The following is a 13,037-nucleotide window of genomic DNA, read 5'->3' as shown; positions in this document are numbered from 1 at the left end:
TTAAGAAATGAAGAGGTTCTGAGGTCAGTTATCATATTTAGCAGTAGACAATTGTATTTTGAAACACTCATGCATATAATACGTAACAACTTTATTTAGAGATAATGCAAGTCATGGGACATGACCCTCGAGGATACAATACTCACTCACACATATATATTTTGGGGGCGGGTTCAATTTATGGCCTGACTCCTGAGAAAGAGATGAACCCTCCTTCGATTACGGCATGGATTGATTTAACCGGGAATAATGTCATCAACACGGCAAAGAAAACCCATTACCTCAATATTCCCCACAAGGAATTGGACTTCTTCAAGGTCTTTGATCTCACGGCCACTCTTTTCGTACTCCGCAGTGATGTCTATGAGGCAATTCAAGCCACTGGGCTCGTCGTCAATAACTTTTGTAGTTGCTGCAATCAACTTATAGCCATCAACGAATGCAGGTTTGACGAACCGTTGCTTCATGGTTTTCGTCTGGTGATCCACTGACTCAATTTCCATTTGAGTCCAGTGAACAGATGGGCTAAGGTCTAACCAACAAAAACAATGAATATATTAGAGTTATGAACAAGTACAACATATATGAAATTATAAGAGTATGAGAGTTATATATTAATATATACATGTAAGTTTTCTATTAGCCAAGTAAGCCGCATTGCAGACAAAACGGTCCCAGAATCGTTCTTGCGGGACGGAAATCTTATACTGCATCTCACAAACTCGTCTCAGTGACATTTCTCTAGCTACTTGTCCTTAATGATGTTTGTCTTTAATTTGTGAGCTTTATCAATGTAGCATGCCATGTTTATATAACCCAATGGTTATGAAGAAAAAAATATTGCATTATTATTATTTTTGAGCAGTTACCCAATTAATTATATTTTCCCACTTAACTTTTTAATCATATATGTATGCCATTTTCCAAAATTGAACAATCTTCCTATGGGCCATGTGCATTCTCTGCTTCACCTAATTAAGGCAATACTAGAATATAAGAATATAACGTGAGCGGACCAACTTCATCAGTAACTTGAACTGACCAAATTCATCAGTAATTTGAACGGACCAAAATTAATTAACATGGCTAATTTTTCTTAATCAACTTATTTCTTTAGCAATAAAATGTATATATATTTCACAAAACTGATGAATACTATATATTGGGGAAAGCAAAAATCAACTTTTAATATAAATTTATGGACAATGTTTTCTAAACACGAATTAAAACTCATCTCATCTCTAAACAATTAAGACTCGTAGTAGTATAAGGAAAGCAGAAAAAGAAATAAACATAAAAGAAAATGTCAGAAGTGGGTTTTGAACCCACGCCCTCTTACGAAGACCAGAACTTGAGTCTGGCGCCTTAGACCACTCGGCCATCCTGACTCTGTTGTACGTAAACGTTGATACATATAAATCACCGCATAATGTTCAATACCCATACCAAACTTCAGATCTTTGTGACAAAGGGTATACAGTAGTATATTTTCAGAAGCTATCGCACTCTATAAGTTTTCCCTATAAAATATCCAAGATCAGCCCACATAAGAAAAATGTCAATAGACCGCATATATGATGATACTTCGAACTTCGAAACGGTTCATTATTTCTTGAGAGACCAAAACAACAAAGCCCATTTCATCACTAACAGCAAGAAGACTGTAGACATCACGCACATAAAATGGCAAGTACGACATTTCGGCGCCTGGTCAGTTTTTTAAAATATTGGCAGCAACACAGCACAGATTAGTTAAATAATGCCTACGATTCTGCCAAAGGCATGAGAAGCCATACCTTTTCAATCTAAGCCGTCAACTTGTTCCCTTACGTGGGATCTTATTTCTCAATCCAACGGCTGTTAAATTAGCCACGCTTTCTAGATCTAACAGTCATGTTTTCTAGATTCTGCCTCCTTTTAATATTATAAGGTTTCTTTGTTTTATTTTACATTTCTTTTGTTTCCTTTATATTCAATCTTATGCCAGGGAGTACACGTAAACATGGACTAGAATGACAATTTCGAAAGTATTGAGGAATAAACGAAAGAAACTACAGAACTAAAGGGTGGTTATTAAAAGTAAAGAAGCGGCAACATCGAATAAAAAACTGCCAAAAACCAACCTAGTAGCCGTTGATATAACGACACGTAAGCAAAGTCTCGGTAATGACTCATCAGTTTTCAATGTGTTATGTATACAAGTTACACTCATCATCTCTCATAATAGAAGCGATCATAAAATATCTTTATAAGAAGAAAAAAAACCCCTAAAAATCTCTCATATTCGCCGCCGTCTCTGCCTCATTTTCACCACCGGCGATGACGTGTCGTTAGATCCGGTCTTCACGGTTCTCAAACCTCTCTATGGTTTTTTTTTTCTTTCAGAAAGTTATATATCGTGATTATAGAAATAGAAGTTTCTTTATGTTCTTTAAAAAAAAAGTTTCTTTATGTTATTCGTGAGACGACAATAAGAGAAAGAAACTGGAGATGAATAGACTTTAAGAGATATCTTACAAAACAAGGTTTAATTATAACTTTTGATAAACATTATCTTATAGTTGTTTGGTCATACGTTGTGATTAGTAGTATCTTTCGTATAGATCTTCGTTTATATTAATATATACTCTGTTTTGTTTTATATATTTTTGTTGCACTTTTGATTTTGTTTTTGTCGGAAGATCATCAAAATGGATAGCAAACAGATGTTGTTGTCGGCGCTCGGCGTCGGAGTTGGAGTCGGTGTGGGTTTGGGTTTGGCTTCGGGTCAAGCCGTTGGAAAATGGGCCGGCGGGAACTCGTCGTCGTCTAATAACGCCGTCACGGCGGATAAGATGGAGAAGGAGATTCTCCGTCAAGTTGTTGACGGCAGAGAGAGTAAAATTACTTTCGATGAGTTTCCTTATTATCTCAGGTAATTTGATTTTTCTTTTTTTTTTTTTGTATATCGGTAGTTTTACATGAAATTCAACTAGACTTCAAGATTTGTATATCAATTCTGATTATTTAAAAATAATTCTTGTGATGAAATTATAGTATCTTTTTTTCAGTATGCTCTTTAACAAAAAAAAAAAAATCTTTTTTTCATTATGCTTTGATCGACACTTTTTTAGCCTATAGTTTGCGAATTTCAAGAAGATAATACAAGTGAGAATATATAAAAGGATAAGAAAATAATATAAGTCATCACAATTTTTTTGGATAATTCTTTTTATAGTAGATGTAGTTTTACAAAAACGGATAAGATAGTCGTTGGAGTGGTGATAATAAATAAAGGTGAAGCATGTGAATTTTTCTGTCTACATACACCATGAATGATCTCATTATTATCTGTTATTCCGACACGTGTCAGTAACATTTCTAGATCCTGTGATCTTTATCCCAAAATGTTTGGATTTATTCTGTTTGATGTCTGAAATATTACACATACACCAATACGTATATGCTATCTTGTTCATCAGTGTTTTGGGATTGATTGTGCAGCGAACAAACACGCGTGCTTCTAACAAGTGCAGCTTATGTCCATTTGAAGCACTTTGATGCTTCGAAATATGCGAGAAACTTGTCTCCAGCTAGCCGAGCCATCCTCTTGTCCGGCCCTGCCGGTTAGACTCCGATGATCTTGATCTTGTTCCTATTCGTTTATGTTTTGATACTTAATATTGTTTGTTTCTGTGCAGAGCTTTACCAACAAATGCTAGCCAAAGCCCTAGCTCATTTCTTTGACGCCAAGTTACTTCTTCTAGACGTCAACGATTTTGCACTCAAGGTTTTCTGAAACTCTAGACAAAATCATTGAGATCTGTTTCTTACTGTGAGTCTTCTCTATTGTGAACAACCTTAAATATACTTTATTGTGTTTGCAGATACAGAGCAAATATGGCAGCGGAAATACAGAATCATCCGTAAGCTGTTTACTGATTTGCTTTGCGAATTGTTTTTGGTTTCTTATAAATGATATAAATCGGACATCCTGTTTTTTTGGTTCGTTTGTATTAGTCATTCAAGAGATCTCCCTCAGAATCTGCTTTAGAGCAACTATCAGGACTGTTTAGTTCCTTCTCCATACTTCCTCAGAGAGAAGAGCCTAAAGGTAAATCGAAGTTTTTGTCCCCTTCACATGTTAAATCGTCCAGGCTTAACCGAGTAATGGACTTGGTCATCAACTAGCCTTAATAGTTTGGATTTTCATCGTTTTTATTATGGCTAACTAATACTACTAACATTGTTCGTTGATGAATCTGTTTAGCCGCTGGTGGTACCTTGAGGAGACAAAGCAGTGGTGTGGATATCACATCAAGGTTCGTTTTTCCTTGTCCTTTACTTTCAAATTTTAAGCAATGCCAATAATATCCTTCAATGTTTTACAAACCAATCTACTGCGTAATTTTATCGTTTACCGTGTGATCCATACGTTATCTATGCAGTTCAATGGAAGGCTCTAGTAACCCTCCAAAGCTTCGCCGAAACTCTTCAGCAGCAGCTAATATTAGCAACCTTGCATCTTCATCAAACCAAGGTTATCATATTCACCTTAACAAAGACAATTGAAACTTTCAATCTTTATTCATTCCGACGCATTGACTAATTAATATACGATCTTAGGTTCAGCGCCTTTGAAGCGTAGTAGCAGCTGGTCATTTGATGAAAAGATTCTTGTCCAATCTTTATATAAGGTAATATAAAACTACAATATATGCATTAGTTTGTTTGAATCTGGTTTATAATATCTTGCAAATGCAAAGTGCAGGTCTTGGCTTATGTCTCCAAGGCGAATCCAATTGTGTTATATCTTCGAGACGTCGAGAACTTTCTGTTCCGCTCGCAGAGAACTTACAACTTGTTCCAAAAGCTTCTTCAGAAACTCAGTGGACCGGTCCTCATTCTCGGTTCAAGAATCGTAGACTTGTCGAGTGAAGACGCTGATGAAATTGATGAGAAGCTCTCTTCTGTTTTCCCTTATAACATCGACATAAGACCGCCTGAGGATGAGACCCATCTTGTGAGCTGGAAATCGCAGCTTGAACGCGACATGAACATGATCCAAACTCAGGACAATAGGAACCATATCATGGAAGTTTTGTCTGAGAATGATCTCATATGCGACGACCTTGAATCAATCTCTTTTGAGGACACGAAGGTTCTAAGCAATTACATTGAAGAGATTGTTGTCTCTGCTCTTTCGTATCATCTGATGAACAACAAATATCCTGAGTACAGAAACGGAAAGCTAGTGATATCTTCTACAAGGTTTTAAAAAATACCCTAACTTGTTTCACAAACAAACCTCTACTGCGATATTGGTACTGATTTAGTTTTTATCTTGTACGTTTAGTTTATCTCATGGATTCAGCCTCTTCAGAGAAGGTAAATCTGGCGGTCGTGAGAAGCTAAAGCAAAAATCTAAGGAAGAACAATCCAAGGTCTCAATCTCTCTATACTCTGTTTTTAGATGAAAACAGAGGATAAAGACTGAAGCAGAGCAGAACCATTGCTGAAATAAGTTTCTTTGATTTACTGTTTCAGGAAGCAAAATCTGAATTAACGGCTGATGTCAAGCCGGAGACTAAGCCAGGGAGTGTCACAACGGAACCTGAGAAAGAAGCTAAAGCTGAGAAAGTAACCCCAAAAGCTCCGGTAAGTTTGATCTATCTACTTCATATTATTCATGGTAATTTCAAAAAACCTCTTGTCAGTTGTGTTAACCTATGGAACAGGAGGGTGCACCGGATAACGAGTTTGAGAAACGGATAAGACCAGAAGTAATCCCAGCAGAAGAAATCAATGTCACATTTGAAGACATTGGTGCACTTGACGACATAAAAGAATCACTACAAGAGCTTGTAATGCTTCCTCTCCGTAGACCAGACCTCTTCACAGGAGGACTCTTAAAGCCCTGCAGAGGAATCTTACTCTTCGGTCCACCGGGTACTGGTAAAACAATGCTAGCTAAAGCCATTGCCAGAGAGGCAGGAGCGAGTTTCATAAACGTTTCAATGTCTACAATAACTTCGAAATGGTTTGGAGAAGACGAGAAGAATGTTAGGGCTTTGTTTACTCTAGCTTCGAAGGTGTCACCGACCATTATATTTGTGGATGAAGTTGATAGTATGTTGGGACAGAGAACAAGAGTTGGAGAACATGAAGCTATGAGAAAGATTAAGAATGAGTTTATGAGTCATTGGGATGGGTTAATGACTAAACCTGGTGAGCGTATCTTAGTACTTGCTGCTACGAATCGGCCTTTCGATCTAGATGAGGCAATCATCAGACGGTTTGAACGAAGGTATAAACTTAAGCCATGAGCTACTTACTTTTTAACAGTTTTTCCAAGATTAATTAAATTAGTAACCATGTGAATTTGGTTATGTATAAATTAATATCTAACCATTTTGGTTCTTGATTCTAGTTGGTTTACTTGGTTTTACTCTTACGCAGGATCATGGTGGGACTACCGGCTGTAGAGAACAGAGAGAAGATTCTAAGGACATTGTTAGCGAAGGAGAAAGTAGATGAAAACTTGGATTACAAGGAACTAGCGATGATGACTGATGGATACACAGGAAGTGATCTCAAGGTTAGATATATAGATTTGTTTCCTCCATAAACCTGTTTCTTGAATGTGTAGTAAAGATACAAAAGAAGAGATCTTGACTGTTGATTCGATATGTAAACAGAATCTGTGCACAACCGCTGCTTATAGGCCTGTGAGAGAGCTTATACAACATGAGAGGGTCAAAGATACTGTAAGAATTCGAGGTTTTTTTTAATACTAGTTTCTTCAGGTTGGATTTGATTTGATTGTTATTCGTTTTTGATACTTGAAGGAGAAGAAGAAGCAGAGAGAGACTTCGAAGGCGGGTGAAGAGGATGAAGGGAAGGAGGAGAGAGTGATTACACTTCGTGCTTTGAACAGACAAGACTTTAAAGAAGCCAAGAATCAGGTGAAATTACACATTGGTTTTTATTACATTTATGCGTGTGGATATGTAATAAATTGGGGTTTGCGTTATAAAACGTTTTGAGTTTTGAAAACACAGGTGGCGGCTAGTTTTGCTGCGGAGGGAGCGGGGATGGGAGAGTTGAAGCAGTGGAATGAGTTGTATGGAGAAGGTGGTTCGAGGAAGAAAGAACAACTCACTTACTTCTTGTAATGATGATCATCAAAATGGGTTACTAGGAAAATGAAAAGAACACACGTACGGTGATGAATTGTGAAATTTGGTAATGTAATATTATGGTGAATTTTTTCTTCTTCTTCCATGGTTAATAATAACAAGAGAATAAAAATGATGATATTGAAGTTTAATTATGTCGTCAATGTTATTTCACTGTATAGAGCATCTCCAATGGTCAAGTTGTAAACAAATATGTTTAACATTATTTTAAGTAGAAAAAATAAATTCAAAGCTAAAAACTTTCATAAGATACAAGTAAAAAATACACCTCCAATAATGGTAAAGTTCTTAAATTTTATTCAAAAACTTCCATAAGATACAAGTAAAAACATGAAATTTACAATCAAAACATGAAAAAAGAATCATGAGTACAACAAACTTGAAGTTGAAAGAAAAGTTTGTTGTGGATTCAGTTTTGTGATGGTCTTACCAACAAGGTCGAAGAGGACAGAGTCCAATGCTGCGTATATCGGGACTGGTATCGATGCAAACCCAGCTCCGAATTTGCCTGATCAAAAGAAACCACAAAGCAACACACCAATGCCCTGAACAATTGAACCTGTGCCTGTTCCGAATAGACCATCAAGCAACACACCAAAGCCCTGGTTTTTTTTAACAAGAAACACCCTTTTCCTAAATATAATCAAGAATAAGGATCACACAATGTACCGTTGCAATAGTCACATCCTAACGAAGAAAAAGAAGAAGAGCAATTTTACCTTCCTCGTCAAGCCCTCCTAGAACATTAAAGGCATAGAAGGGGGAAAAACGCTTGAAATAAAGCGTGTTGGAGAGAAGCTGGGCCATTGCAGGACAGGTCATCTGCTTGTTATGCTGATGTTGACACCAAACACAGAGAACACTCTTCACATAAAAATATATTTTTTTTTTCTTAAAAAAGAAAATATATCTGCAAAAGAGCAATGGAAACCTCACACAAGTGTCTACCTTCTGCAATGCTTTGACATCAGCCTGAGATCCAGAGGAAGACAACACAGCTTTGTCTGCTCTGGAAAAGTTAAAAGAAGAAAAACAGCTTAACAAGAGCCTTGCAAGTTACTTCATAAGATAAACCAGATTCTAGAATCCAAGGAATAAGTTCTAAGACACATGACAACTATAAGATTACGTTTGAAACCGAGAAAGATCGGGACCTGCTCCTTTGCCCTTCGGAGATTACGAGAACGACATCGCGAGAGAGAGAGAAGGAAGAACAAAAAAAAAAAATATTACGCGCAAGTTTTTTTTTCCTTTTTCTTTGTTTTACTTAAACTCTTATCTATTCCCCATTTGACACGTGTTCTAATAATGTGAAATATCTTAGCTAAGATTTATTTCTTAGCTAAGATATTTGTTACCAATAATCCTCCCGTCGGAGATGATCTAAGAGAGTCGCATAAAATATATTATGTACCTTTTATGGAGCTACTGTGACAATGTATGTACACTGTATTCCACAATGTATATACTACTGTATTCCACAATGTATACACATATGAGAGGCGCATAAAATATTATGTACCTTTTATGGAGCTTCATAACATTGCTCATTGTATATAAATAGACACAAAGACCATATAGAATCTCATCAGTCAAAAAGTAAAAAACATATAGATCAAAAGTTGAAAAAGACATGGCAGTATCAAAGACAGCAATGCTCATTGTTCGTGCCGCAATCCTTCTCTCATGTAAGTTTCTCTTCCTCTCTCTGTATGTGTCACTCACATTTTTCTTTTTTCTTTGAAAGATGAATTGATTATATGATTGAATGAATATGTATAGGTGTGTCGATGTCAAATGCAAGGGAGCTGCAAAGTCCACAACATGTGGAGTGTGTTGGAGGAGAATGTCCACCGAAGCATCCCCAGCAATATTTTGGGAGTTGCTTTAGCAATCGAGATTGCAAAAATAGTTGTTTCTCATCTTGTAAAATTCAATATTGTTATCATCATGAATGTATTTGCGCACTATGCGACAAGGAGGCTCCAGCACCTTATTAGTGCCACAACGTTTCAATGTGCCTTCTTACGTTATTAACAAAAGTATTATCTTACATCTTCATAACAAGATTATATATCGAACCATCTTCAGTTGAAGAATACGAATTGCTCTATTATTTATTTAACACCAACAAAACGCAAACGTTTGATATAAAAATCTAACAGACACACATACACACACAAAAGCTGACTCCAATCTCTACATGTTTGCAAGAAGACCAAGAAGGATGATAGATATCCGATATAACAAGTTTGAATTCGTATGGAATAAAAATTTTAAAAACTGTAAAGTCTTCCATTCATTTTTATTCATCCTCTAATTGATAGATGATCCTGCAAAACAAACACACCAAATCAGCAAGAGGTTAATCTGGAATCTGTATCTTAAGCTTTTAATCAGGAAAACTCAATGTTGTTTCGCATTCAAGTTCGTCAAGATTCAGAAGTCAGAACAAGTTTAGGAAGAATTTCTACGAGCTGGCTACAATCCAAGGTTTCTTAAGACACCGAACCAAACTAAAAAAGACCAACCCAGTCTTGTGTTTACTGTATTTATAGTGTTAATATTTTTTTAACGAAGTTAAATCATTAGTTCAAAGCGAAGAAATTATCCAAAACAAACCGGAATCAGTTTTGATATCTACTCCACAAGTAAAAGCTACAAACTTTTGAGTACATAAGGTTTGGTTTGGTTTGGTTTCAATCCCAAGGGTGTTCTGTAAACTAGAGAAAAAAGCAAGAAACAAAGCAGATCCACCACGTTAATTGTTCCTCAGACACTCACCTTTTGTTGCTTCTCTTCTGTCTTTTCTCAAGCACATGTTATAAAACCTGAAAATTTTGCAAAACCCTCTTACGTGTTACATATAGCATTGACACATCCGAAAAGAAAATACACACAAGTGAGGCATATAGCATTGAACCCTCTTGCTGTGTTAGTGTTTCTTGTGAAGAGACAGACACAAGTGAGTTTAACATACCATAAAAGGAACAACATCAAGAGAGGACCTCTTCACAAGAAACACTAAGAATACGAAGAGAAAAGAAACAAAGAGACAGACACAAGTGAGTCTAATATACCATGGAAGAAACAAGATCAAGACGGTCACTCTTTACCAGAGACACTAAGACAGCATATCCAAAAAGCTCTTGTCCAATCTACCATGATATGCCATTTCAGCAACCATTTTCATGGTGAATGCATCTCCACTGAACCCGCTGCTTCGCATCTCCGTGATAAGTTCAGCTGAGATATCTATTTCACCACTGAGACATCCTCTGATTAGTGTATTGTATGTGCAGTCATCAGGTACATGTCCATTGTGCTTCATTTGACGGAATAACGCATTTGCTTCTGAGATTGCACCTTTCCCACAAAAACCATTAATCATTACAGTGTAAGTGTGAACATTAGGCTCAACAGTAACTACGTCTGGAGAACAGCCCTGGCTACTAGACATGGAATCAAACATGTGTTTCGCATCATCTAGACGATCGTGCTTGCACAATCCATCGATAATTAAAGTATATATGATTGTATCAGGACATATACCCCTACGGAGCATCTCGTCCCACAATTTTTCAGCCTCAATGAACTTCCCGTTTTTGACCAATGCACTGATCAACGCGGTGAAAGTTACAACATTAGGATTGATTTCCCTTTCAATCATATCACACAACAATCTCTCAGCATAACTCCATCTACCAAGGCTACAAAACCCGTCGATCATACAGTTGTAGGTAAGAACATCGGGAACAATTCCATTCTCATGCATTTCAGTGAAAAGATTTTGAGCATGGATGTGTTGCCCATCTTTGCAAAGACGATCAATGATGGCAGTATAGATTACAACATCGGCTTTGATGTGGTTTGTATCCATCATCTTCCTAAGAAGATTCAAAGCCGACTTAGTGTCGCCAAACTTGCACAATCCATCGATAACTGAAGTATATGTGATTGTATCAGGACATATACCCCTACGGAGCATCTCGTTGCACAATTTTTCAGCCTCAAACAGCTTGCCTTGGTTGATTGATGCACTGATCAGTGCACTGAAAGTTACAATATCAGGATTGATTTGCCTATCAATCATATCACGCAACAATTTTTCAGCATCACTCCATCTACCAACGCTACAAAACCCGTCTATCATACAGTTGTAGGTAAGAACATTGGGAAAAATTCCTTTCTCATGCATTTCAGTGAAAAGATTTTGAGCATCAGTGTGTTGCCCGTCTTTGCAAAGACGATCAATGATGGCAGTATAGATTACAACATTGGCTTCGATGTGGTTTGTATCCATCTTCCTAAGCAGATTCAAAGCTGAGTCAGTGTCGCCAATCTTGCACATTCCATTTACGATTGCTCCGTAAGTAACTTCGTTAGGTTGGTGACCATTTTCTACCATCCGATCAACAAGAGCTAGTGTTTCGAGAACTCGACCCTCACGGCAAAGACCATTCATCAGTGTTGTAAATGTTACGACATTGGGTGTACATCCCGTTTCCGCCATTTGATCAAACAAAAGTAGGGCTTCAGAGATCCTATCTTCTAGACATATTTCGTGGAGCAGCGTGCTAAAGGTAACAACATCGGGCTGGAAACCAAGTTTGGCCATCTTACCAAATGTAGACAGAGCAAAGGACAACTTATGACAGTCGCAGAAACATTTTATCAGAATAGTGAAGCTGTAGACATCAAATGGAATCCTGCGCAATTCCATCTTCTGATATAGAGAAATCGCAACATCGGGACGATTCATTCTCACTACCAACCCTATTACTCTATTGAAATCAATTGCCGAGTAGGAGGAACGAGACCGAACCATATCATCAAACAAGGCAATAGCATCATCTAAGCATTTGATATAATGAGACCCACTTCTCAATTTCAGTTCATCTCCTATAAATGTACCTTCCCTCAAAGAACTCTTCGAAGCCGTACGTGTCTTGGCGGAACGAAGATGAATCGATCTCGTGCTGCCCAATCTCAAAACCCTAGCCAACATTTTTGCTGTTTCGTTTGATTTTGTAAGATTTCTCTAACCAAAAAGGAGTTGAGTGTGTGTGGAAAAAGTGTGAGCTCCGTCTGACTGAACTAATAATGAAAGACTAGAGAGAGAGAGCAGCAGCAGCAGCAGCAGCAGCACAAAATGAATGAGAAACACGACCGGTTCCATTCATTGGCCGGTTCAATTTGGTTGGTACACTTACCGCTTATGAACTTTGAATCAGAAACACGACCGGTTCCATGAAATCTGATTTTGCTCAACCTATCAATTTGAGTGTTTTTGGTCTATACCAATTTAGCAGCCAACGAAAGAATAACGTTTTGTTTAAAGTTATAATAATTTTACATCCAGCCAAAAACGTTGTTCTTATCTTCTGTCAATTGTTTTATTCTCCAATGCATTTGCAGTAGATCGTGATCGTGTCCAATGTGAAAAATATTTCTACGTTTTTGCATTAATGGCTGCTGAACTGCACTAAACCAAGGGAACTCACTTATTTTAATTACAACCTATGATTAAAAGAGGAGAAAATAGTGTTGACGATTACCAAAAGTCAGTGTAACGTTTTTAGTAATCATAAATGTACACGACTTTGATAAATTAATGGCAGAAACAATCAATCAATATAATAAAAACTGAATGTGTTTCTCTCTAGTGTTGTTGACATCTCAGCTTTTTAGTTGAAGGAAGAGGTGACACATGAGTTAAAACAGTTAGACATTCAAATTATAAAAATTAATACAGCTCAAAATTTTTGTCCAATAATAATCTTTCTCCATTTCACATCATTCCTTCTGATTTCTGTTATGGTCCAGCCCAATTACAATAGTGTCCAACAAAAACAAAAA

At 37.1% G+C, this 13,037-nt stretch overlaps 4 protein-coding genes, 1 long non-coding RNA gene and 1 other non-coding gene across 15 annotated transcripts; 2 read left to right on the top strand and 4 right to left on the bottom strand.

The window, feature by feature from the left end:
* Positions 1-76: 76 nt before the first annotated feature.
* On the bottom strand, positions 77-780 carry LOC104753080 (uncharacterized). The gene is made up of 2 exons (XM_010475361.3): positions 626-780; positions 77-532 (listed from the first exon to the last, which is right to left on the bottom strand). Exons 1-2 carry the CDS (start codon positions 735-737, stop codon positions 237-239), a joined length of 408 nt encoding a protein of 135 aa, XP_010473663.1. The 5' UTR covers positions 738-780; the 3' UTR covers positions 77-236.
* A 524-nt stretch (positions 781-1,304) lies between these two features.
* TRNAL-CAA (transfer RNA leucine (anticodon CAA)) lies at positions 1,305-1,388 on the bottom strand. Its single transcript has one exon. It is a non-coding gene; the product is annotated as a tRNA-Leu (tRNA).
* A 798-nt stretch (positions 1,389-2,186) lies between these two features.
* Positions 2,187-7,309, top strand: LOC104753079 (uncharacterized). Of its 4 annotated transcripts, none has more exons than XM_010475358.3 (17): positions 2,187-2,525; positions 2,682-2,914; positions 3,484-3,605; positions 3,681-3,769; positions 3,867-3,905; positions 4,000-4,093; positions 4,250-4,301; positions 4,428-4,519; positions 4,606-4,676; positions 4,751-5,250; positions 5,336-5,423; positions 5,527-5,637; positions 5,718-6,286; positions 6,439-6,577; positions 6,678-6,746; positions 6,828-6,944; positions 7,041-7,309. In XM_010475358.3, exons 2-17 carry the CDS (start codon positions 2,691-2,693, stop codon positions 7,152-7,154), a joined length of 2,490 nt encoding a protein of 829 aa, XP_010473660.2. In that variant the 5' UTR covers positions 2,187-2,525; positions 2,682-2,690; the 3' UTR covers positions 7,155-7,309. The 4 variants fall into 4 exon arrangements, with proteins under 4 accessions (XP_010473660.2, XP_010473662.2, XP_087346050.1 ...); XM_010475360.3 differs by having other exon boundaries at positions 2,205-2,348; XM_087489924.1 differs by having other exon boundaries at positions 2,205-2,367.
* A 143-nt stretch (positions 7,310-7,452) lies between these two features.
* On the bottom strand, positions 7,453-8,427 carry LOC104753078 (uncharacterized). 5 transcript variants are annotated; one of them, XR_762052.3, is made up of 4 exons: positions 8,308-8,427; positions 8,127-8,187; positions 7,898-8,012; positions 7,453-7,811 (listed from the first exon to the last, which is right to left on the bottom strand). It is a non-coding gene; the product is annotated as an uncharacterized LOC104753078 (long non-coding RNA). The 5 variants fall into 5 exon arrangements; XR_015583553.1 differs by having other exon boundaries at positions 8,115-8,187; positions 8,308-8,426; XR_015583552.1 differs by having other exon boundaries at positions 7,898-8,042; positions 8,308-8,426.
* Positions 8,428-8,785: 358 nt separating this feature from the next.
* Positions 8,786-9,239, top strand: LOC109129562 (defensin-like protein 269). The gene is made up of 2 exons (XM_019237882.2): positions 8,786-8,866; positions 8,961-9,239. Exons 1-2 carry the CDS (start codon positions 8,812-8,814, stop codon positions 9,176-9,178), a joined length of 273 nt encoding a protein of 90 aa, XP_019093427.1. The 5' UTR covers positions 8,786-8,811; the 3' UTR covers positions 9,179-9,239.
* A 30-nt stretch (positions 9,240-9,269) lies between these two features.
* LOC104753077 (uncharacterized) lies at positions 9,270-12,526 on the bottom strand. 3 transcript variants are annotated; one of them, XR_762050.3, is made up of 3 exons: positions 10,259-12,526; positions 9,963-10,009; positions 9,270-9,511 (listed from the first exon to the last, which is right to left on the bottom strand). XR_762050.3 is itself a non-coding variant. In XM_087489928.1 (2 exons), exon 1 carries the CDS (start codon positions 12,184-12,186, stop codon positions 10,303-10,305), a length of 1,884 nt encoding a protein of 627 aa, XP_087346054.1. In that variant the 5' UTR covers positions 12,187-12,324; the 3' UTR covers positions 9,786-10,009; positions 10,295-10,302. The 3 variants fall into 3 exon arrangements, 1 of the variants encoding a protein (XP_087346054.1); XR_762051.3 differs by having other exon boundaries at positions 10,295-12,324; XM_087489928.1 differs by lacking the exon at positions 9,270-9,511 and having other exon boundaries at positions 9,786-10,009; positions 10,295-12,324.
* Between the last annotated feature and the right edge of the window lie 511 nt (positions 12,527-13,037).

The sequence above is a fragment of the Camelina sativa genome, chromosome 16, assembly GCF_030686135.1.
Source record: "Camelina sativa cultivar CO46 ecotype springtype chromosome 16, ASM3068613v1".
NCBI lineage: Eukaryota > Viridiplantae > Streptophyta > Magnoliopsida > Brassicales > Brassicaceae > Camelina > Camelina sativa.
Note: the sequence above shows the minus strand (reverse complement) of the source record. Positions and strands in the feature narration are given on the sequence as shown.